Source organism: Cyprinus carpio, chromosome B23 (genome assembly GCF_018340385.1).
Source record: "Cyprinus carpio isolate SPL01 chromosome B23, ASM1834038v1, whole genome shotgun sequence".
NCBI lineage: Eukaryota > Metazoa > Chordata > Actinopteri > Cypriniformes > Cyprinidae > Cyprinus > Cyprinus carpio.
The window spans coordinates 17,929,506-17,952,510 of NC_056619.1; the positions used below are offsets into that span (position 1 = coordinate 17,929,506).

The window sequence follows — 23,005 nt, forward strand, 5'->3', positions numbered from 1 at the left end:
TCTATGATACGTAGCACATAATTATACATAGTTTTATTTTATAATGTGGCTAGATTAAATAGTGCTCAGGACTATTATAGTTAACTACTACTAAAACCATATTTTTACTTGAAATAAACTAACAAAAAAGTTTTTTTCAGCATTTCTCATTTTCATTTAACTTGATGTAAATAAAAAAATAATAAAAATATAAACATTTAAAAATATGACAAAAAATATATATTTACAAACTATAAAAATGTAGATTTCTACAAAAACACACACTGCCATCTATGAAATCATTGAATTATATTATTTAATAAACTTAAATATACCAATCTACCTACCATATACCAATGTTTTGCAAAACGTGTATTATGAATTTAACAGAAGTCAGGATGAGTGAAAAGAAGTGCAACAGCTGTCATTGTGTGTGCATTACCATTTATTACAGTTCAAAGAGCTGGGTCCAAAAGAAGTTTGTAGCAAAGGAAGCAAATTCCTGTACAGATAAACCCTTTAAGTCACTGGAAAAACTCTTCATTTATGCTTAAGTCCAACAACTGGGGTTAATATTAATAACAAGAGATGATAAACCTTTATGACCCAAAAAATGTTGGAGAACAGAACAAAAAACATGATGTACTGGCATTCTTATGACGATCATGCTACAACACAGCTTCACATTCTTTGATTTTGTTCCTGGGTTTGACCTCTGATTCAGATTTTAGTCAAAACGGTGTACATGTGAGATTTTTTATGCAAACCAACAGATTTCTAATACAGAGTCAATCACCATCTGATGCTCCACTGGTATGTCTCCAACAATTTACACCAACATCTATTGTATTTTCTACAAGACAGTCTAGAGCAAGTTAATTTGATTATTTAAAATATGTTGTATTCATCGTATAAAATAAACAGCAGGTTTGTGACTCAACTGTAAACTGTATGTCTACAGCCAATGTTTTGTCATTCTACTGAGTGTAAAAATGGAAATACTGGTGTTTCTCAACAACATTCTTCACAAACATGAAATGGATCCCCTTCCTCAGTGTTGTCCCTTACCATCAGAACCACTAAAATGCATTCATGAGGACAACGAAAACAAAACAGGAAACAATTTCTTTATATCCAAATATGGTGTGAGACCTTTCAGACTGGTATGTGTGCAGACATACAAATTCAAAATCAAAATATTTCAAAAGTCTAAACTTTATTGTGTTTCAATTTAGAACCATGAGCCTTTCAGTCAGTGGCTCGATAAAGGGGGAAAACAATTTAGGTACGGTCATATTTTTTTCTCTTTCTCTCTCTTCAGTTCACTTCCAGCGTGGTGAAAACATTTAAACTGCGGGGCAAGCTTGGCTCACTGAGAAAACTCAAACACGGCCACTCTGCTTCTCTCTCATCCAGGCCTGGATGCGCTTCTTCAGCTCTGGGACTGTGGAGAGAGAGAGAGAAAAGCATTGAGTCAGCATTACACAGTCTAACAATTAAAAAAAAAAAAAAGACAAGTCATTGAGTGCATTTGGCAGCAGCGCTGAAAGAGGCAGCTCGTGCGGTCTTTGTAAAGCTGTGTGTGTGGGTACCTGGTTCCAGCATGCTCTCGGTGAGAGGCTGTCTGTTGAAGGGGTCAGTGGGAGAGTTCAGGAGGTGTCGCAGAATGATGGCTCGATCCATGATGTTGCCAGAGGGAAGTTGCACGGGATCGGTCATGAGAGTGTCCATCAGCGGGTCTGTTTAAATAGGGTGTCAATGTTACTTACTCCAATCAACTATTGAAACCATTACATTTTCAGCTACACTACTGTCCAAAAACATTTTTTTGTTAGGGTTGTTTTTAAGAAATTAACCCTTACTTCTAGTTTTTTTATTTCTAAAGCACATTTGAAACAGTCACAAGATTGACCAAAGTGCTGTACAAAGGCACAATAATTAAAATGTAAAACGCATACAAACATCCTCAACTTGTAAAAGCTAAAGAAAAGAAAGTGAGTTTTCACGGCTGTTTAGGGCCCATCACAAAGAAAGCTCTATCTGCTCTGTGTTTCAATCTTGTGCAAGCCGTCTCGAGAGGTTTTTTAGGCAGAAAATGTTTTATTTTTGAGAGTAAGAGGAGCTGAAAAAAGCTGGAAGCAACAATCGAGGAAACAAAGTTAAAGTTGCCAATTCTGACTGAAAGATATTTCCTGCAAGGATGCATTGCATGTGATCAAAAGAGCTACAGAAAAAAAATTATATTTCAAATTAAAATTCTGTTGAACTTTCTGTTAACCAAGGTTTCCCCAAAAATATTAAGCGGCACAACTGCTGTCAATGTTGAGCACCAAATGAGGACTTGATGATGCTCACCTTTAAACTCATCTGGGGCATCACTGTAATCCATCTCAGACTGAGAATTGCGGGCTACGATCTCCTCCACCTTCTCCAACAGCAGTTTGAATTTCTCAATAGCAATGGTGGATTTTATGCCCGCTTTTCTCATTTTTGAAATGACCTCCTCAAACAGCTCCCTGCTGTATGATCGCTAAAAGTGAGAGAGAGAAAAAATGATCCCATGTTTTCTTGCTATACAGTTAAGCACCAAACAGCATGATCTTGGTGAGCAAATACAGACCTGGTCATCTGCAATGGCTTTAGCAAAGCGGGCACAGTCCAGCTGCAGATAAATGTCAGTGAGCTGATCCAGGAGCTTCTTTGGCTCAAAACCATATTTTTCTGGGTTTTCCACCTTCAAGTCTCGACATTTAGGCCCACATAGCTGCTGCAGGTTATAATTCAACATGGCAGCCAGACGAGGACCCAGTTCCTGTTCAGTACAACAGAAAATACATGAATCAAGGAACATTATCATTTTTGTGCATCTTCAACAAGCTACAAATATGGTATTTGCTCTGTTAGTGTCATTAAAAGTGCCCTCTCACAAACTCAGTGTTCTGACCCTGACAGCAGCTCAATTTTCCCTGAAGACTATAAATACCTGCAGAGAGCTGAAGAGATTCATTTACAGGCAAGCAGCAGATTACAATCCTCATGCTTTTTCCTATTAACCAAACCTAAATTACTTAGACTTTGGATTTCTATGTTGTCTGTTGAAACGTTCCTTAAATTATATTTCTACAACTGTCTGCTTGTATAGGTTTATTAAAGGCTTCTATTTATATAACAACCAGTTCAGATGCTTATACACAACTGTTCAAAAGTTGTTGTTTTTTTGTACTCACAGGCCTGAGGAAGGGCTTCTGGACCTGTTTGGTGAGGATATGGAACATATCCACTGTCTCTGTTGCTAAAGCCAGGTACGATCGTGATACTCTCTCATCCTGAGTCAGCTGGGACTGTCGGCTCTGCTGCTGCTCCTGAGGATCAGAACATTTCACATGAAATTAGATCTGATTGGAACTGGAGAACAAAAAGTGTTAATGCAAGTAGAAACACTCCTGCACAACCATTCCCTTTAAAAGTTACTCCTCTTCCTTTTAGTCTTAAAGCTAATGCTTTTTCCTATTGTACAACAGTGCATTACATACATTAAGTACAATGCAGTTAAAAGAGTAGGTAAGGGAATTATTGGTAAAGTTGTGATACAGTATGTGCTGACCCTAGGCAGCTGGTCCCATTGCTCTTTATTCTTCATCTCCTCCTGGATCTCATGGATGCGTTTCAGAGACTCCAAACTCTCGTCCAGCAGAAAAGTTGTATCGTTAATTAGCATGTTGATGTAGCGCACAAACTGTTTACCAGAGCTGCAGACAGAGAAAAAAAGTATGATTAACATATATGTATAAAATAAATACATAAAAATTTCACAAAACAATAAAAATGTAAAATAAATAAGACAATAAATAATACAAAAATGAAATTTTTATACTTATTTTTAATTTATATATACATTTTTTTTTTTTTAAATTAGTGTTCAACCAATATGGATTCCTCAGTAGCTGATATTATTTAATTTAAACATACACAAATGCTGAATTCAAATAATACTTATTTTACACAGTATTAACTTTGGTGAACTCACTTGAACTCCTCCAGGAAGGTGCCTTGGTGGTTAATGTTTTGCCATAGGCTTTTGAATATGGTGCTGATGTGGTAACGGATTGTGAACTTGTCATAGAACTCGCTTGTGGCTCCAGTGTGCTCCACATCTTAGAAAACACATCCATTTAGCATAAACAAATCAAAATGCATAGAACAGACTTTGATAAAAAATATTTCAGACCCCTTTTTACCGGTGTAAAACTTCATGAGGGCTGGCACAAGCTGATTGACAGACAGTGGGTGGTTCTCCATCACCTCAAAGAAACGCTGAGTGCGTGGCTGCACCGCAGGGTTGGTGACGAACAGCACCTCCACCAGCTTGGCAATCAAGTATGGGTTCTTTATGTAATTCTGACTGCAAATGAAGACCACCAGGAAGGTCACAATGTCTTCGGTGCATGGCTCATAGAGAACCTGTGGAAAGTACCTAAAAGAAGAACAAGAAAAAAAACATTTCACTAAAACTAAATTTGGATTCTAACACTATACTGCACCGATTTCAGCACTGTCATAAACTTACTGCACAATAAAAAGCAAGAACTCGGCCACATCTTCAATGTAAAACTCCGGCAGTGCTGCAAAGATTTTGGGGATTTCTGGGTTCAGAGGCAGGGTTACGCTGAAAGGTGATAAAAGACAGGAAATCAGAACAGAACAATCTTGACTACTAACCTGACGAAAAGAATGTAAGGTAAGGTGTATCTGAAGAGGAGATGTTAAGTGAACTGACTGTGGGTAGGCAGGCTCCACCATACGTAAGATAAGCTGGATGACCATACTGAAGAACTGCAGACATCTGCGCAGCAGGTTCTCGTCCAGGAGCCCTGCGTCTGCGCAGGCTTTAGAGCGCACCAGTTTCTGTCAACACAGACATTTACTTAATACATATATTCTATATATACACAAAGTATTCATTTAGGGTCTGTGCATGTTCTATTTAAATATTCACAGTTTAGCAACGACAGACCCTGGATTTATTTGATAAAAAATATAGTAAAAAAAAATGAAATATTATAACAAGTTTAAAAAAATTATTTCTAATTTAATATATTTTAAAATGTTATTTATTCTTGAGATGACAAATCTGAAATTTTTGAGTGTGACATGAGAAGAGAAATCAAAAGAAATCATGAGAAGAGATTTCTGAGAGAAATCATTGTAGTATGCTGATTTTATGCTCAAGAAACATTTATTATTACTATTTTGAAAACAGCTGTGCTGCTTAATATGTTTGCGTAAACCTTGACACATTTTCTCAGGATTTTTTGCTGAATGGAAAGTTTAAAGGTAAAGCATTTATTTGAAAGAGAGATATTCTTCACTTTTTAACTTTTATAACATCAGAAATGTCTTTACCATTACTTTTGATCAGTTAAAAATATTGATTTCTTTCAAAAACACATCTTACTGAGCCCAAGCTTTTGAACAATACTGCAAGTAAATGCACTGTTCAGTACTTTAAATCTAATAGAGCCTATTTTTGCACAGAAAGATCTGACTAATAATACTGGAATCATCGGTTACTTTCATTATCTGTTAAATCAATTAGCTGTTGCTGCCCTGCTCTCAATAATAGAAAGTGCTTTCTCAAGCATAGTAATAGTTGCTATTTTATGAAATCAGAGCTGGCACACTTTACATGTTTTTTTTTTTTTCATAAGCATGCAAAAACTTTAATAAACAAGTAATTTTTTATTAATAAAGGATAACAGCATTCACCTTCAGCTGTGTTTTACATCTCTTCAGCATCTCCCGATGACGACTTGCCAGTGGGGAATCCTTCCACTGGTTCTCACTGTTCTTCAGCTCTTCCACAGTTCTATAACACACACACACACATACACACACACACACACACACATTCAGCCTTGTGCAAATTACCTCTTCTCACAGCTTAAATAAAAAATCTTACAGTTTTTATGCTCTTAGAGTATAATTGGCCCATCTAAGTGTTATACATGCTGCCGACAGCAGGGGTCACTGTGGTTCTGATCTGCCAGGCATCATGAGGCCAATAAACAATGTGAGCTATCTGAATGTGAAGGACTTGAATCATTGCCACTGATGCAGCACTAACACATGAGCTGATCATTCTGGCATTATGGACTAAGATGACTTTAGAGCTGCTCTACAATGGGATGGGACTGCAAGAAAATACCTTCTACAAGAGGCACTGGGACAGGACAGGATTAGCCTGTCTCATCAGAAAGAGATTAAGTGGTTTTTCACTAAGCATGAGAAAGAACATCATATCTATGATGGGCTATCTGACATAAGCCATGAGTAATGCAAGATGTTCCACTCTGAGAATCATCTTAACTAGCTAATCTTCGTACTTCATTACCTTTTTGAACCAGTGCAGACTTCACAGTGGACCGTTACTCAACATGGTTTTGGTAACAAATTGTTTGTTTTAACGGCTGAATCTGTGCAAAGCACCTGTTGAGATCTCTGATGGCCCTCAGCCTTCGTATGTAGCGCCGACAGCACGGGAGGATGGACAGATGATGTGCGTGTAGCGTTAAGAAGAAGCACTCTGTAGGGAACTTGGGCTCTGAGAACTTGGACGGGTCTTCATCTGTGGAGGAATGGAAGGAACAGTAAATGGCTTGTCTGAAGTCAAACCGAGCGTCTAAAGCGATCTGTCTGTCCCAGAAGAGAGCCGACACTCACGCAGCTCAGCGAGCCAGCCCTTCAGGTCCTCCATCGTGGCATTGAGCCGGGTCTCTTCCGTGCTGACACTCAGCCGACACTTGGGGTGGAAGATGTAGAGAGCATCCACTGTTTCCAGCTTGATCTTCATACTGAGTTGCTGCAGCACCCACAGAAAGTTCATCATGAAGCCGTCTGTGGACACCAGCTTATCATCGGTCTAAAGAAAGAAAGGAGGAGAAAATAATCAAATTGCAGTTATACTGAAAGGTATTTGGGCAATAAGGTTTTTTTTTATAATTTGACATTTTTGTTTACATTCACAAAGAAACTGTCAACATTAATACTTCCATAAGATAAAAAGAAAGAAGCACATACTTGAGCAAACATACCTGCATTTGAGCCTTCTTCACATTACGATTCACCAGAGCTGCCATGTAGCTCAGAGCTGCTTCCCTTGTCTCTCCGTTCAACAAGATGTTGTGCAGGATTTTAAACAGATCTCCCTGGAAACCAGCACACACTCAGAAAAACTAAATATTTCACTAAATCTCATTTTAGCATTCTGTCTATTTATTTTGGATGATCATTTATGCTGAATGTTTTTATGTCCATTTATTATTATTTGGAGTAATTGGAATAATAACTGGAATAATGTATCACATTTTTAGGACTCTGACAGTTTTATGGTTAATCATGTTTTTTTTCCCCTGAATGAGCCTTTATATTGCCAAATTGCTTAATTCCAATTATTTGATTATAAATTCTGTGAAAATCTTATGACAACTGGGAAAAGGGAGCTTTTTGCAATTTTTGCGCATTTATTGTTAAGTTGCAACTTAACAATAAATGCACATTCTTAATCGTTCCCCAATCACATGAAGTTATACTTTTATAATCATTTAAGAAAGACCAAAAACTACATCCTCCGCTTGCATCCCTGCTCTATAAAAAGGAAATTCCCTCAATATTGAAGCAGCTCATTAAAAATCTATGAGTATGTGATATGATGGCCACTCACCCTCGCAGACTCCAGATAATGCTGCAGTGACTGGCTGACCACACGGGTGTTCTCCATTGTGATGGCAGGGCCTGAGAAGTACTTGTCTCCCACTTTAGTCTACAGAACAGCAAAACGGACATAAAAATAAACCACTTTCCCGTCATCATTCATCAATGCATCAATTTTTGTATTAGTGTAATTTGTTTAAAGAGGAAAATGACTTACGTCATCCTCAGCAAACACCGAAAGACTAAAGAACGCTCCAAGGAAGGAGAGTCTTTGAATTTCTCTTCCTGTCCCGGGACTGAGAGGGTCAGGAAACCACAATGGCAGAGAGGTGATCTAAAAATACACGCAGACAGACAATATTACCACTGAACTGCAAAACCTGACTGACTTGAATTCGTAAGCTCCTACAAAACTTACCAAATTGCATACAGGGTGAGTCTTCCCAAACTTGATTTCACAGAGCTCAGCCAAAGCCTGTAAAACAATCAAATCAGTCATAGACACAAAACAAAAGCCTACAAAGTCTTTCACTGATTCAGAAGAGCAATCTGTGTGAAACACGTCTGGAAGATCAGAGATATCTAACAGTGTTCATATATAAATCAATGGAGCTTGTTTGGTCCAAACATGCCTTATAATACAGACTTATTATGCTTTTAAAAGAAGAATAAACAGTCTCTTACCATCAGAGGGAACTTGAAGTTGTCACTGTCAAAAGAACATTCTTTTACAGCTAAAGCGAGCCCTTGAAGAATGGGAACAAAGATCTGAAAAAAAAAAAAAAAAAAAAAAAAGATCAAATAAAGACAAAAGTTCCACACCTTTTTTCATGAACTAGCTTGACTTGGCCATTTTGGAAAGACATTCAAAAACGGCCGACCCCAAGGCAATTTTTAGTTGATGCATTAAAATTTAACAACTTGAAAAAAATAGTTTGAATTTATTTTCAAAAGTATTTTATACCTGTGATGGCAAAGCTGAATTTTCAGCAGCCATTATTCCAGTCTTCAGTGTCACATGAAATCCTTTGGTGCTCATGTAAAATTTATTTTTTATTACTAATTGTAACCATTATTTAAAAAAACAAAAACTCTTTGATGAATAGAAAATTCAAAAGAACATCATTTATTTGAAATATAAATCTTGTAAAATAATGCTAAATATTTTTGTATTATAAATGTATTCACTGTCACTTTTGATCAATTTAATGCATTATTGCTGAATAAAAATTAATTTATTACTGAACCTAGATTTTTGAACAGTAGTGTATCTATATTTATCATTCAAAAACTAATACTTAATATTTCTGTGCAATTTTTGCTTATAAAGTGTGCTTATGCCATCTTTCTTTATGAAATGCTGATATTTTAAATGTCTAAAGCAGTGGTAGAGGCACCCCATCACTGCACATTTTGCATGTCTCCTTTCTCTGACGCACCGATTTCAGGTCTTGAAGTCTCTACTAATGAACTGACGACCTGAATCCGGTGTTTGATTAAGGAGACATGCAAAACGTGCAGTGTTGGGGTGCCTCCAGGACCAGGGTTGGGAACCACTGGTCGAAAATGTCCAAACTGGAACCAAAAAACCTAATGTGGGATAAATTATACTGAGCCATTCTTACTAAAAAACAAACAAATGAACCACTTAAAAATATGTTTGATACCACTAGGAGTTTGGCATCAATAGTTAAGACCCCTTGAGCTTCAAAAGTAATATGACGCAGCATGCAGCCTGTCTCTGTAATCTGCTGCAACTCCCACCTGTTTAAACACCTCCTCCTCCTGGTGAGTCATGCGCACCAACTCCTGGATGAAGCCGTACGGAAGGTTCCGGCACAGCATGTAGGGAACCAGCAGGGAGGGCTGTAGAGGGGCCCTATTTAACAGCAAAGAGAAAGAAAGGGGGCAATCTCATTCAAAAATGTATTACAATTGTGTGCATTCAACCTGACAGACAACATCATGCAACAAACTCAAACTACGTCCGTTTTCACACTATGGAGATTGATTCTTGCTCTCCTTCCTCACAGGGCTCTTTTCATGTTGTTTGTCTGCATCGCCAATGCAATACTAGCAGCAGATCATGTTTAATGTTTTGTAGCCAAGCAAAGAATGTAGAGGAGAAAGCTTAACACATACAGAATGAAGCTGCTTCCTGAAACCGATTTCTGCATAAACAGGCAGATATCAAAAATGCTTTATACTTTAAGAGACATATTATAGCATTTCACTTGTACAAACTGTGTAGGACCGCAAAAAAAAAAAAGGTGAGCACTTGAGTTTGGACCGAAACAAACTAAATTCCAAAGGTTAAACACTTAAGAGTTCTAATGTGAAAATGCATTGAAAAAGGCTGCTGTAACTGACCTGGCCTGTGTGAGGGCACCTTGAAGCACTAGTGCAGCATGGGAAATGCACTGGGAACGAATGTTGCTAAGCAGCTGACTGACAGCTGGCTGGCTGCACATCTGAAAAAAAAAAAAAAAAAGCATATGAATAACACTGTGTCTGAACATAGACCAAACACCCAGAGCTTGAAGCTCAAGGTCAACAACGAAAAGCTAAATGGCTGAATAATGAGAAACGATTTATTTTCTATGCAATTATAATTATATTGTTTATATTTTTATACAAAACGGCAGAGTACAACAGACCAGAAACACCACACAATCTGGCTCTGACATACAGCCTTACTTAAATTAATTGCAAAATAAAATAAAACAAATAAAATTTAGTTTATTTAGTTTTTATTTAAGCAACTTATTTATTTTGGACAGATAATAGTGTTGAAACAGTGCTAGAAACTGAAACCGGCATTTCATGAAGCAACATGCTGCAACAAACTCTTCTGGTAGCTTAATTGATTATAACAAGAGCATCTTGTCTTCTGTAGACAGGGTGATAAATAAGAACAACATGAAAGACTCATGCCAAAGTGGGAATTACCCTAGGCTTGACAAGACAAGTCTTTCACTTTCACCTGCTTAACACCTCCACCTCTGTTCTGACCTACTGACAAATGTCGCCTCATGAATGGCTTAAGTAATGAGTTACTTTCTTGTAATGCTTGATATACCGGAATATAATTATATCGCCTGAGTACAGAATTAATATTACAGAAATGCATCTATAGTGTTCATCGGCAGCTACCTTTGGGGCCTTCCTCTCTTCCATTCCCACACTGTCAAAACGCTCGATGAGGTAGTTGAGCATCTCGGTCTCTTTACAGGACTCTATGGTAAAGCGGTCACTACCTGAGTCACCAGCCATCCCCCCTCCGGATGCGCCCAGGCTAGAGAGAGAAAGAGAGAGTTATGAGAGATAAATACTGCCTTCAATAAAGGGTTGCAGAGTGTAGGTGAACCTTCTGAGTAAATAACTAAAATCACATAGCTTTAGCCACCAAGGAGATGTCTTTCATAATTAAATGTTTACCTTTTTCTCTAGCCACCAAGCTTTCAAAATAATTATCTTTAGAACAGCTATGACATCAGATATAAATGAAGGTTTATCTCCATTTCAAGCAATGGTTAGAACAAGCCTGCCCCACAACGCGAGCTGTGTTTTTAATCAGATGCCTTGATAAATCATATCCCGCCCATTTTACATTACTGTTCAAAAGTCTGAGGTCAGTAAGAGTTTAATTTTTTTTTTCATTCAACAAAGACACATTAAATTGATCAAAAGTGGATGTATCACGGTTTCCACAAAAAATATTAAGCAGCATAACTGTTTTCAACATTGATAACAATTAGTTATGTTTCTTGAGCACCAAATGATCATATTAAAAATGATTTCTGAAGGATCATGAGACACTGAAGGGCTAGAGTAATAGCTGCTGAAAATTCAGCTTTGTCATCACAGGAATAAATTACATTTTACAATATATCAAAATAGATAGCATTTACTTTAAATAATATCTCACAATATATACAGTTCATAATACAGTTTACTATGGAAGCACACTTCCGCCACTGAATTAAAAACTTTAAAAAGGTAATTGCAGCTTTTTATCTCACATTTTTTTTTAAACAATTGTGAGTTTACATCTTGCAATTCTGACTTTATAACTCACAATTCTGTGTTATAAAGTCAGAACTGCTAGATATTAACTACCAATCCTGGAGAAAAAGTCACAATTGTGAAATATAAAGTCAATTATGAGAAAAAAAAATTGAATTGCGAGTTTATATCTCGCGATTCTGACTTCATAACCGCAACTGCAACTTTATTTCTCACAATTGTGACTTTATACCTCAAAATTGCAAGTTTATCTCGCAATTCTGACCTTTTTTCTCTGAATTTTCAGATATAAAATCCCAATTGTAGGGATGTAACCATTCACTCAAGTCATGATTCGATTCACGATTTTGATTTCACGATTTGATTCACAATTTTTTTTTTACAAAATGAGATTTAAGACAAATTATAAATTAAATTTGTCCTATTATTGCTTGGACAAAATGCTGCCCGTTTGTTTGTGAAATTGAAATATAACACTATACCATACTAACATAGCACTTGCATATTATTGCTAACAGCAGATGAGCTGAACATAGCAGATTCACTCTCTGCCAGCAGGTGGCGCTTAAAGCATTTCCTTGGTTACCACTGTAAACAAAGCAGCACTGCACTTATGAACTTTAATATGCATTATACAGAGGCAAGATAAAAAAAAAAAAATAATACCATTTAAACTTTTCTAAAGACAGTTAGTTCTCCTCAGACATACATTCATATAAACTCCTAGCCTTAATTGAATCGCGATTCGTTTAGCATCTCAAACGATTTGAATCGTATATTTGAATTGATTTTTAACCGGCTCGTGGTTAATTGTTAAATCCCTACACAATTGTGCGAAAAAAATCTGAATTGTGAGATAAAAAGTCGCAATTACCTTTTTTATTTTTATTTAGTGGCAGAAATGGGCTTCCATAGTTTACTATATTTTGATCAAATAAATGCAGTCTGGGTGAGCATTAAAGAATTGCAGTCTGGGTGAGCATTAAAGACTTCATTCAAAAAGGTCTTATTTTGCATTTTACATTTACTATACAAACTTTAAGATTGTATTATATTCTCATGACTTTTTTTTCCTGGCTTGAGGAAAAAAAAAAAAAAAAAAAAAGATATTTCCAGGTTTTCACATGAATGCATAAATATACAAAATATGATAGGATGACATGTAATTCTAACTTCCTACGTCTGTGATACAAGTGACTGGAACACAAAACATTTTGGAATCAGTTTACACCCATATTCAGCGCCGACCAATTGTCACTAGATCCCTTGAGACAGATGTTAATACCATGAGTATATTTTGGCAAAACTGATGACTAGAATACAACAAAAGCTAATACTTGTGTCCCCCTGCAGGTCTTTGGTCATGAGACAGCATGCATTAGTGAACTCTAGGGTGAGACAACACTCCACAGCAGGCTTCTGGCTCTCATTAGTTCTGTTACACAGTCAGCTAGCATTATCCGATCGCCCAACAATCAGTCCTCCACCAACACTGTTATCCAGCACACGCGTCCTGTGTGGGAGTTTAAAGGTCTGCTGGCTCACATTTCTGTCGTGAGATGAATGGGTCTAAAAAAATCCTTGTGCAACGAACACAATTTGAGCTGACTGCAAAGCTCTGTCCACAGAAAAGCTGAATTTGTCGATCTGATGAGATCACATGATCAAACTCCACTATTTGGTGTCATTCTTTTTGCCCATTGCGGTGCCAACATTGGGCACAGTGGGCTGTTGTTAGTTGCCAGGCAGCACGCTGAAGCATGCAACACACGTTGGCACTGATACCTGGACCCAAACTGAACCCTTGAAAAATCCTCCTCTTCCTCTTCCTCCAGCTCTTCATCACTGCTGTCCTGAGGCAAGTCGGACAGGGCGAAGAAGAGGAGGGAGAAAGGGCTGCTGTGGCCGCGGTGTGTGAATGGAAGCAGACAGATAGACTGAATAAAAACACAAAGACTACAAAGATACAACTTCACATCTAACAGGGTGTAAAAGGTACCTAGAGGGCATCCGGGCAGCTAGCGCAGTCCTTCTGGAAATAGTGCTGGGAGAGCTGGGGAGGATGGGGAAAGGCATGGAGGTGTGGGTGCTACGGTGTCTGGGGGAAGGGCTGGAGGGTATAGCTGAAGTTGTAGGGGGTGTAAGCATACCAGATGGAGTAGATCTGGGGCTTGGGCTTATGGGGATGGACGAGCTAAGGGAGTAGGGCCTGTATCTCTGGGAGATGGGCAGAGGGGCGGATTGAGAGGGAGGTGGAAGGCTGGTGGGAGGGCGAGAGACAGGAGGACTTGGGGGAACCGGGAGGGCGGCTGCAGAAGCCAGTGGGACAGATGGAGCACTCATTCTGGCAGAGCTCAGAGCGAGTGGGTTTGGGCTACAACCATAAAGACTGAAAACAACAAAGACATTGATGAAAATGAAGGCGGAAACACAGAAGGATGAGGAAATTTAAAGAGAAATCAAGAAAGTGAGATGAAGGGGTGTAGGTGGATGTGTACACTGGCGGCCAAAAGTTTGGAATTATTATTATTTTTATTATTTATTATTTTTTCGAAAGAAGTCTCTTCTGCTCGCCAAGGCTGCATTTTTTGTTACAAATAAAGCAAAAAATGGTAATATTACAACAATTTAAAATACGTTTTTAAACGTAATAAATTTTTGTGATGGCAAATCTAAATTTTTTGCAGTCATTACTCCTGAAATCAGTGTAATATGCTCATTCGAGAATCATTCTAATATGCAGAATATGGTGCTCAAGAAACATTTCTTATTTTTATCAATGTTGAAAGGGCAACTATTATACAAAATCCACTTTTACGTGGTGTTTGGACATAAATGTGTGTTGGCAGTGTGAACAACAGTGTGAACAACCAACCTACAATGATAACCCTGAATACCCTGTTGGGTATTTGGGGCTGAAACTTCACAGACATATTCTGGGGACACCCAAGTCCGATATTACATCTAGTAAAAAGGGGCATAATAGGTGCCCTTTGAAAATAGTTTTTGCTGAACAATAATAACGGAGAACCAAATCAGCACATTAGAATGATTTCTGAAGGATCATGTGACACTAAAGAGTGGAGTAATGGCCTCTGAATTCAGCTTTGCATAACTGGAATAAATTACATTTCAGAATATATTAAAATAGAAAGGTTCACATTATTTCATCTTTCAAAATGCATTCTAATAAATGCAGTCTTGGTGAGCATAAGAGACTTCTGTCAAAAACATTTAAAAGTCTTAATTAGTCCAAAATTTTGGGCACCAGTGTAGTTGGATACATAACTCCCTTTAAAAGGAGAGTTGTCAGCTGTCACACTTGCCTGGAAAGAGAGCTGGCACCGAATGAACCAGCGCAGGGCATCATGGGACTGCCGCTCAGGCTGGAGGGTGGGACAAGAGTCAGGTGACGGTCCGGGGATCTGGCAGCGGTAATTGGCTGAGATGTGGCGGTCAAACTGGCGAATGGGTTACAGTCACGTGTTCGGGTGGACATCATTAGAGCCTCCATTAAAATCTGTCCGATCAGGTCTTTGAAGTCAGAGTAAACTAGAAGAAAGCACAATGCAATTCAATTCCAGAGAAACATCAGAATTTTCTGTCTTACACCTTCTACTGCTTTCTGTCCATACCATCCCTAGGGTTCTTCTGGAATTCAGCAGCAAGTGAGGGGAGGAAGATGACATCACGGTCCTGCTCCTTCCACGAGACACGCAAGATCTTACAGATGAGCTGCAAAGCCTGATCTTCAGAGACGTCAGAACTGGATGAGGAATCCTGCAAATATTAATTCAGCATGTCACTTACCAATACTCTAGATTGGTGGTTCTCAAACTTTGTGACTCAACATTGTTTATTGTTATCAGCCGATATTGGATGTTTCAAAAATAGAGAAAATAATCATGCACTTTTAGATTACTTTTGCTATCATCTAAGACTCATAGTGCATTATTAATAACACCAACACAGTGTTTAATGTTTTTTTTTATTTAGACAAATAGTATGACAATTTAATATGCCACTTATCCGTTATCGGCCATTAAACAAAAATAAATATCTTTTTATTAGTGCATCTGGTTACCTTTTCAGCCGGGTTCCTTTTCTCTCTGCGATCACTGTCTTCCACCTCCATATTCTCAATTCCTGAGTCCACATCTACTTGGGACATGCTGAAGACCAAAAGATGAGATCTAGCTCAAGTAGCAGTTCAAATCCTTAATTGTCAAATAATGTAACTTTAGCACTGCATGTTATAAAGGTACAATAGAAGATACAAAGACTATAAAGCTTATGATAGAGAAGGTTTACTTAATATATAAACTTCCAGCTGTATGTATTTATTTTTACATGCACTTTAGAAATGATGTGGCTGGAGTCCAAAAGCATTTGCAATCCAACAGTAGAGAGATTCTGCAGATTAAAGCGACTACTTGAAGTGAGATACTATACTTCATCTCCAGCACAATCTCAGTTTGAGCTCTTACGTCATGCTCTATCTTTGATTAGGAGTACAGAGAGGACAAAGGTCCACGGCTGTCTCTCACCTCTTCTCGCAGGAGGCTGTGTCAATGTCCATGCTCTGGGAGCGGGACAGGGATTGGGACTGCGTCTCCAGACTGTTAGATGGAGAGCTGGAGAGAGAGCTGACCCCTTCGCTGCTCTGGCTGCGGTAAGCGACCCCTATGGTAATGGAAAGCACAAAAGGAAGCTCTGTGTTTGAGTACGAACCTGCTGATTGTGTCATGGACAAAAATGCCTAAGCTGTAATCAATCTCAAGAAAAACTTTCTAAAACTTTCATGGCTGGAATACAAACCACATAGTTCAAGTTTAACTAAAGAACATTAATTTTGAACAATCGAAACAAGCAATGAATTTGGCTCTCGAAATCTCATTAAATCTTCCAAGGTTTGCAAACACTTGGAAAAATTATTTTACCTTGAAAACAAGCACAGAGTTAGAGAGGAAAAACGAAATCTACCACAGCAATTCTTGAAGCACATATCAGTGCAGCAGAGTGAATAATGGAAATTTTAAAACAATATATCAATTAAATTAAACAGTGTCATTGTTCGGATCATTAGTGTGTTTATTAAGAATGTTAATGTTTTTAATGGTGTATAATTACAATATTTTGGCCAAATTATGCAGCCCTAAAACAAGCACAGCAAACCTGGATTTTTCCCCATATTTTTTCATCAAATTTTAAATACCTGCAAATTTTATAAACAAAAAATAAATAAATAAATAAAAAACATGCAATTAGATTTTTTTTCCCAACTTATGCAGCCCTATTTCACAGGCAAAATCCAGTCACTTCCAGTCAACTAGAAACCACACTTTAAAGAATTTCATATCAGGGCAAAAGACTTCCTCAGATAGCCTTTGCCCCACCTTTGGGTTGGTCAAGTGATTTTGCCATGTTGACCTTTCTGTTGGTCAACATGGCAAAATCACTAGTTGCTTGGTTTGAAACTGTGCTTCATACATTGCTACACTATTAACAACAGACCTTTTGCAGATCTTTTCTGATCTGCAAATTTTCTCTAAAATTTTGCTAATGTGACCTCACTTTAATGCTTCAATGCAAAAACATGGTTAAAGAAATACAAAAAGGCACGATTAATCATAATTTGATATGCAAATCTGTCATAAAGATGACCAATTACAATTAAGAATGCAATTACTACATTAACATCATTATTAATGTTGGTTACATTTATAACGCTAGATATTCTGTCAATATAAGGCAATGGGAGATTTTCAAAATTGCATTTTGAATTTCTTTGGATTTATTTTGTTTTATAATGTTTAAGAAAAATTGGGCAATTTGGAATTGGGCAATTTGGGATGGATTAACTGCAATCGTTTATTACGTGGGGTTAGAGGTCAACAACAAGCCTAACCAGAATGTTTAAAGGATATTAATAGAGGAGTGAATGCACTGGGTCTTATGATTGATTACATCTCAATGCTGTATGTTCCAGAGAGAAGCTACAACAAAGAGCAGACTTGTGCTAGAATAGCTTTTTCATCTAACTGTGGATATTATGTGCTCAAAGACCTAGAATAGTGCGTGGTAGTGGGCACAGGACAACACACACCAGCTCAAAACACTTATTCAATCCCCTATTTCAGTTTAGCAAGGCTTCAAGGTAATTAAGCATGCAATCATAAAGACTTTAACTGAAATGCTTTTTAAATGAACAGTTGATCAGTGCCAAACACCAAAAAGAAAAAAACAATCCAATGTGTGATACAAACTAAAATGAATATGAGAGAATAAGAAACAAATTAGCATCATCCAAAATTACCCAGTATAGCTTAATTTGAACGTGATGTTTTCTGTCTCAATATATAATGAAGCATGAAATCACAGAAGTTTTACAGCTCATCTACAAGACAATAAAATCTAAATGTCCTTAGACTGTAAAAATGGAACTAAAGAGGAACTTTACCACATGGCGCACTGACATTTAACAAAAAAAGGGGCTACGGCACAGCAAGAACAAAACAGAGTCATCAGTCTTGCCTGTCTATGTGCCCTTTTTTAAACCCTGGCCAATGTTGTGCCACCTCCATGACTGTGCAATTTCTCCACGGCATGACGCAGCGAGCCAAAAATCACTTACCTTTATATCAACACTGATCTAAAAAATCTTTAAAACAAGGCCGTTGATTCAATCACTATAGTGAAGTACTAACAGCTAACGCTATATAGCTTGAGTGTTAAAGCTTCATCCACACAAGATTACAAATAGGCCACTTAGACCTTCAATATTATTACTCTGGTCATTTTTATCCTCAACATTTTATACTAAGACAAGATTACAGTCATAGTAAAATGTAATTACAATGAACCTACAATGGGATTTCAAATACTACTCACATCTGTCAGCTCAAATGCACTGTGTCCATAAAATACCCAGTATTTACAATTAATAACACTGAATAGAAAGAACTGGGCCACTGCAGGAGAGCTGCCTGCAACCTAGTGGATAACTCTGTATAAAACTGCATTTACTGATCCAGTCCAATGTTTCATGCTTTCAAAAATTCCCCTGAACACAAAGGCTGTATCTGAAAGCAAACTATCTGCTTTGCATCTGTAAAAATGAAAATAAGGGAAATTTCCGTGTTCTGAAAGTAAGACTATAACATTTTATTCTCTCAAATATACGTTATCATTTAAAAGTTTGGGGTCAATAATAACAATGCTTTTGTGTCACTAATAATGCCATTTTTCATACATTTAAAGCAGTAAAATTGTTCCATATCATTACATTTAAAAATTGCATTCTATTTGAATATATTATAAAATGTAATTTATTCCTGCAATGGTAAAGCTTAATTTTTAGCATCCATTACTCTAGTGCTGCCAAATGATTAATTGCATCCAAAATAAAAGTTTTGTACATAATATATGTGTCTATGCTGTGTATATTTTTTATGCATATATAAATACAAACACATGCATGTATATATTTAAGAAGTTATTCTAATATGCTGATTTGCTGCTCTGGAAACATTTCTGATCATCAGTGTTGAAAAAAAAAAAAAGTGTTGTGTTGTTTAATATTTTTGTGGAAACTGATACATTTATTCCTGAATCCTTTTATGCATATATAGTTCAAAAGAACAGCATTTATTTGAAATCGATATATTCTGCAACATTCTAAACTAGGGATGCACGATAAATATCGGCACAATATTAATGGGCATCTCATCAGTAAAGCTTTTCTCCAAGTGAAAGCACGCACGTGTAGAGATTTACCGCTGAATACAGAACCGGCTTTACTGATGAGATGCCCATTAATATTGTGCCGATATTTATCATGCATCCCTATTATAAACGTCTTTGCCGTCACTTTTAATCAATTCAATGCATCCTCACTGAATGTTTTTGAATGATAAAATCAGCACAGCACTTACCCGAGGCACCCATAGGAGAGGTGGCAGGGGTGACATTTTGGGCATTTAGGCCCAGAGTGTGAGATGGAGCTGGTGGGACAGGCTGTGATGAGGCCCCAGAGGGCCCGGGCAAGGGTCCTGGAGGAGTCTCTCTCTGTGGGGATGTCAAAGGGGTGCTGAGGGGGGTGCTGGGCTGTGACGTCTGCCCTCCAGCTAACCGGGCCAGTCGCCTTCTACGGATCTAAACAAGGCAGATTAATTACAATTTAATCTAATTACAAATCAATAATGAGCAACAGTTTACAGTGTGATGACATTAACTGCTCTTAGTTGGTAAACACAAGAGCAGACCTTTAAAAGCAAAGAGGGAATTTCTATATATCATTTCACACGTTTTTAAGGCAAACAGTAGAATCTATTTAAAGTCCTAAAGCGTCATTATTTTCAGCAGTGACGAATCAGCTCTACACAGCTGAGTGAGTCATTTCATTGAGATGGAGAAGGCCTCAGATTCCACAGCAAATACTGTCAGTGAAATGGCAAGGATGTAAATGCATGACTGAATGAATACAAATTGCAACAACAAAAAAAAAAAACCCAGTTTGAATTAGCAAAGGATGATGCACCTCAGCTCACAGACATAATGTTTCTGCAACTCACATTTAATTGTATATTATTTCAGATTTACATGGGATAGCTAAAATGGTATCCTACACACAATAAATGCAATTATAAATCAGTAAATTGCATCTTATTTTGAAAATGTATATGAGCTCTGGTTGAAATTAAGATCTATGATAAATGGCTAACATTTAAATTGATTAATTATTTAAAGGGGTCCTATTATGCTCTTTTACGAAGTCTTGATTTTGTTTTGGGTGTGTCCTAGAACAGGCTCTTATACAAGGCTGTTCGAAAAACACATTATTTTTCTCATATTTTACATTATTACAACACCTCTCTCCCCAGTCTGGCATGAACGGCTCGAATAGTTTCTGTATCAAACGAAGGCCCGCCTTCTGAAATACGAAATGTGCTGTGATTGGCTAGCTGGGCCAGTGTGTGTTGTGATTGGCTACATTTGGCACCTGGTCAGGAAATGTTATGCCCCTTACCATAGCCACCCGCCAGCTTCAGTGTAAATATTGCGTCATAATCAAATCAATTTGAGCGGGATTTAAACCCAGTGATTGTAACCACTCTAAGCTCGTCTGCCTTGGGAAAGCTAGCGTGTCTCTGACATAGTGATAACACTCACTGCCTTCTCTAGTGCAGCTCAACCAGGTCTCGTCCCGTTCGTCAATCTTTGTGATATCACAAATCCCGGAAAATATGCATTGTAGTCCAAACGAGTCGTTCGTTGTAGTTTTTGAAAAGTGATTTCTGTTAAATAAAATATCTCATTTTGAAGTGGACTTTGAGATTTGTAACTTTGCAGATCTTTTTTATGCTCAAACAGCAACATTACAGACTAACTAAAGTTGAAAAAAAGCATAATAGCACCCCTTTAAAACTCAAAATTGTTTTACTTATCTATTTTGTATATTTATTATCTATTTTAATCAACAACTTATTGATTATTAGTTTAAATTAATATAAGAAGGCTGATGAAAAACAGCTTGAACCAGCTTAAGATGGTTTTCTGGTCTTAGCTGCTCTCCAAGTGAGACCAGCAAACATGCATAGACTGGTTTAAGCTGTTTTCAGGTCAGAGCTGGGCAGAGTTTGGTCTTAATTTACAGTAGAACAACTAAACACAAAGCCCTTACTGTAAATACACACCAGTGTCATACAGCAATATCCACCAGTGCCAAATAACAATATCATAAAACTGAAACCAAGAGCTTTATGGGATAAATTGCACTTACAATAAATTTTACCGTAAAATACTACGCTTTATCGAGTTAAACCAAAGATTTTAAGCTTCAACAGCTGACCCCATGATAAATATCCTGACCTGACGCCTGACAAAAGCTTGTTGCGCATGATTTCAGTTTCTAAACCAGATGCCATTTAGTCAAATGCATACCCTTGTCAAAGGCAACCTTGATAATTGCACATTTTATCACGACTGTAAGTTAACTTGAGCTAACATCTGGTCCAAAATGATTTTTATTTCTGCACACGACAGTCTTTCAGCCATTTTGGATCCCCAGTGAAGAAAACCTTCACAAAAGAAATTTTAACTTGTCAGCTAGTTACACGCTCCCCAGCGACTGAAAACCACAAGGATGTTATTTTAATTTAGAAAATAAAGAATGAGAAGAAAGCAGATGATCGAGGCTTGTGGCAGATGCAGTTTGTCAAACGCATCACTTGCTAACGAGCCGACTGGAAATAACCTCCATATTCTCATTTAATTCGTTTATATATCGGCTCTTAAGTGGCTCAAAGTGAGATTCATAACATCGCCTCATATTTCCAAGCGAAATCAATTTAATCTGGATAAACGGAGCTGTTGATTAGCCGGTGTCCTGCTAGCTTATCCCATCATTACTGCGATTGAAAAAGAAGGTGAAAATGACAAGCCAATAAGCCTTCAATAAAATACAACAGTCATGCCATAACAGAAGCAGTTTCGACTGGAAATTCATTAAAGTGTGTGAAAATAGCCTCACCTCTTCAGGACTGAGCTGCTCCATCGCCTTTCTTTTAATTTTCAGCTTAATTATGTTGCTAGCCAGTCAGCTAGCTTCCTTATAAACACCAAAAGTGCATAGTCTGAACCATAAAACAGATATCAGTTAGCTGTGATTGTCTAATCTAAATCTTTATATTAAAACATCAAACGTGCGTGGCTGCTTTTTTCCGATCGGGAAGGGTTATCTTCGGTTTCTGTTAAGAATGAAACAAACACAAAAGTATTATTCGTCAAAACACCGACGCGGCCATTTTGGATCTGGAGTCACGTGACGCGAGATCGACACATTCCAGGCTGCGGCAGTTCTGGAAACTGATTTCACTGCTGAGGCGACCTCAAGAGACTTGTTTTCTTCACAAGGAACTCTTATTAGGTCGAATAAAAGGCTACTCATATATCCTATACAGCTATTATATAGCTTACAAAGGATTAATCATGACAGCAATTCTATTCACGCTTGAATAAATAAATAATAAATAAAATATATTGCATCATTTGAACTTAAGTGATGTAGTAATCATTATTCGCTCCATATCTTTATCCGTTAATTTTATTTTTATAAAGTTTATTATATTTCTGCTTCATTTTTTATTCATTTAATAATCCACAGGATAAAAACGCCACAAACCAGGTATTGACAATAAGAAAACAAAGTAGGCTAACTAGGCATACTCTTTACATACTACATTTTTTTCAAAGTATATTAATAATTTGTTTTGTAAATTGGGTGAATGAC

The 23,005-nt window shown here is 37.4% G+C and overlaps 1 protein-coding gene across 3 annotated transcripts; it reads right to left on the minus strand.

Moving 5' to 3' along the window:
* Positions 1 to 406: 406 nt before the first annotated feature.
* Positions 407 to 22,564, minus strand: ube4b (ubiquitination factor E4B, UFD2 homolog (S. cerevisiae)). 3 transcript variants are annotated; one of them, XM_042750812.1, is made up of 29 exons: positions 22,247 to 22,564; positions 19,650 to 19,869; positions 16,263 to 16,398; positions 15,800 to 15,887; positions 15,351 to 15,495; positions 15,042 to 15,267; positions 13,715 to 14,104; positions 13,501 to 13,611; positions 10,843 to 10,984; positions 10,060 to 10,160; positions 9,454 to 9,568; positions 8,374 to 8,457; positions 8,108 to 8,164; positions 7,907 to 8,023; positions 7,700 to 7,798; positions 7,071 to 7,184; positions 6,700 to 6,898; positions 6,466 to 6,604; positions 5,746 to 5,845; positions 4,757 to 4,884; positions 4,547 to 4,645; positions 4,218 to 4,453; positions 4,007 to 4,133; positions 3,584 to 3,728; positions 3,207 to 3,341; positions 2,600 to 2,791; positions 2,335 to 2,509; positions 1,572 to 1,718; positions 407 to 1,423 (listed from the first exon to the last, which is right to left on the minus strand). In XM_042750812.1, exons 1-29 carry the CDS (start codon positions 22,268 to 22,270, stop codon positions 1,362 to 1,364), a joined length of 4,053 nt encoding a protein of 1,350 aa, XP_042606746.1. In that variant the 5' UTR covers positions 22,271 to 22,564; the 3' UTR covers positions 407 to 1,361. The 3 variants fall into 3 exon arrangements, with proteins under 3 accessions (XP_042606746.1, XP_042606745.1, XP_042606747.1); XM_042750811.1 differs by having other exon boundaries at positions 13,501 to 13,614; XM_042750813.1 differs by lacking the exons at positions 13,501 to 13,611; positions 13,715 to 14,104 and having other exon boundaries at positions 22,247 to 22,561.
* Between the last annotated feature and the right edge of the window lie 441 nt (positions 22,565 to 23,005).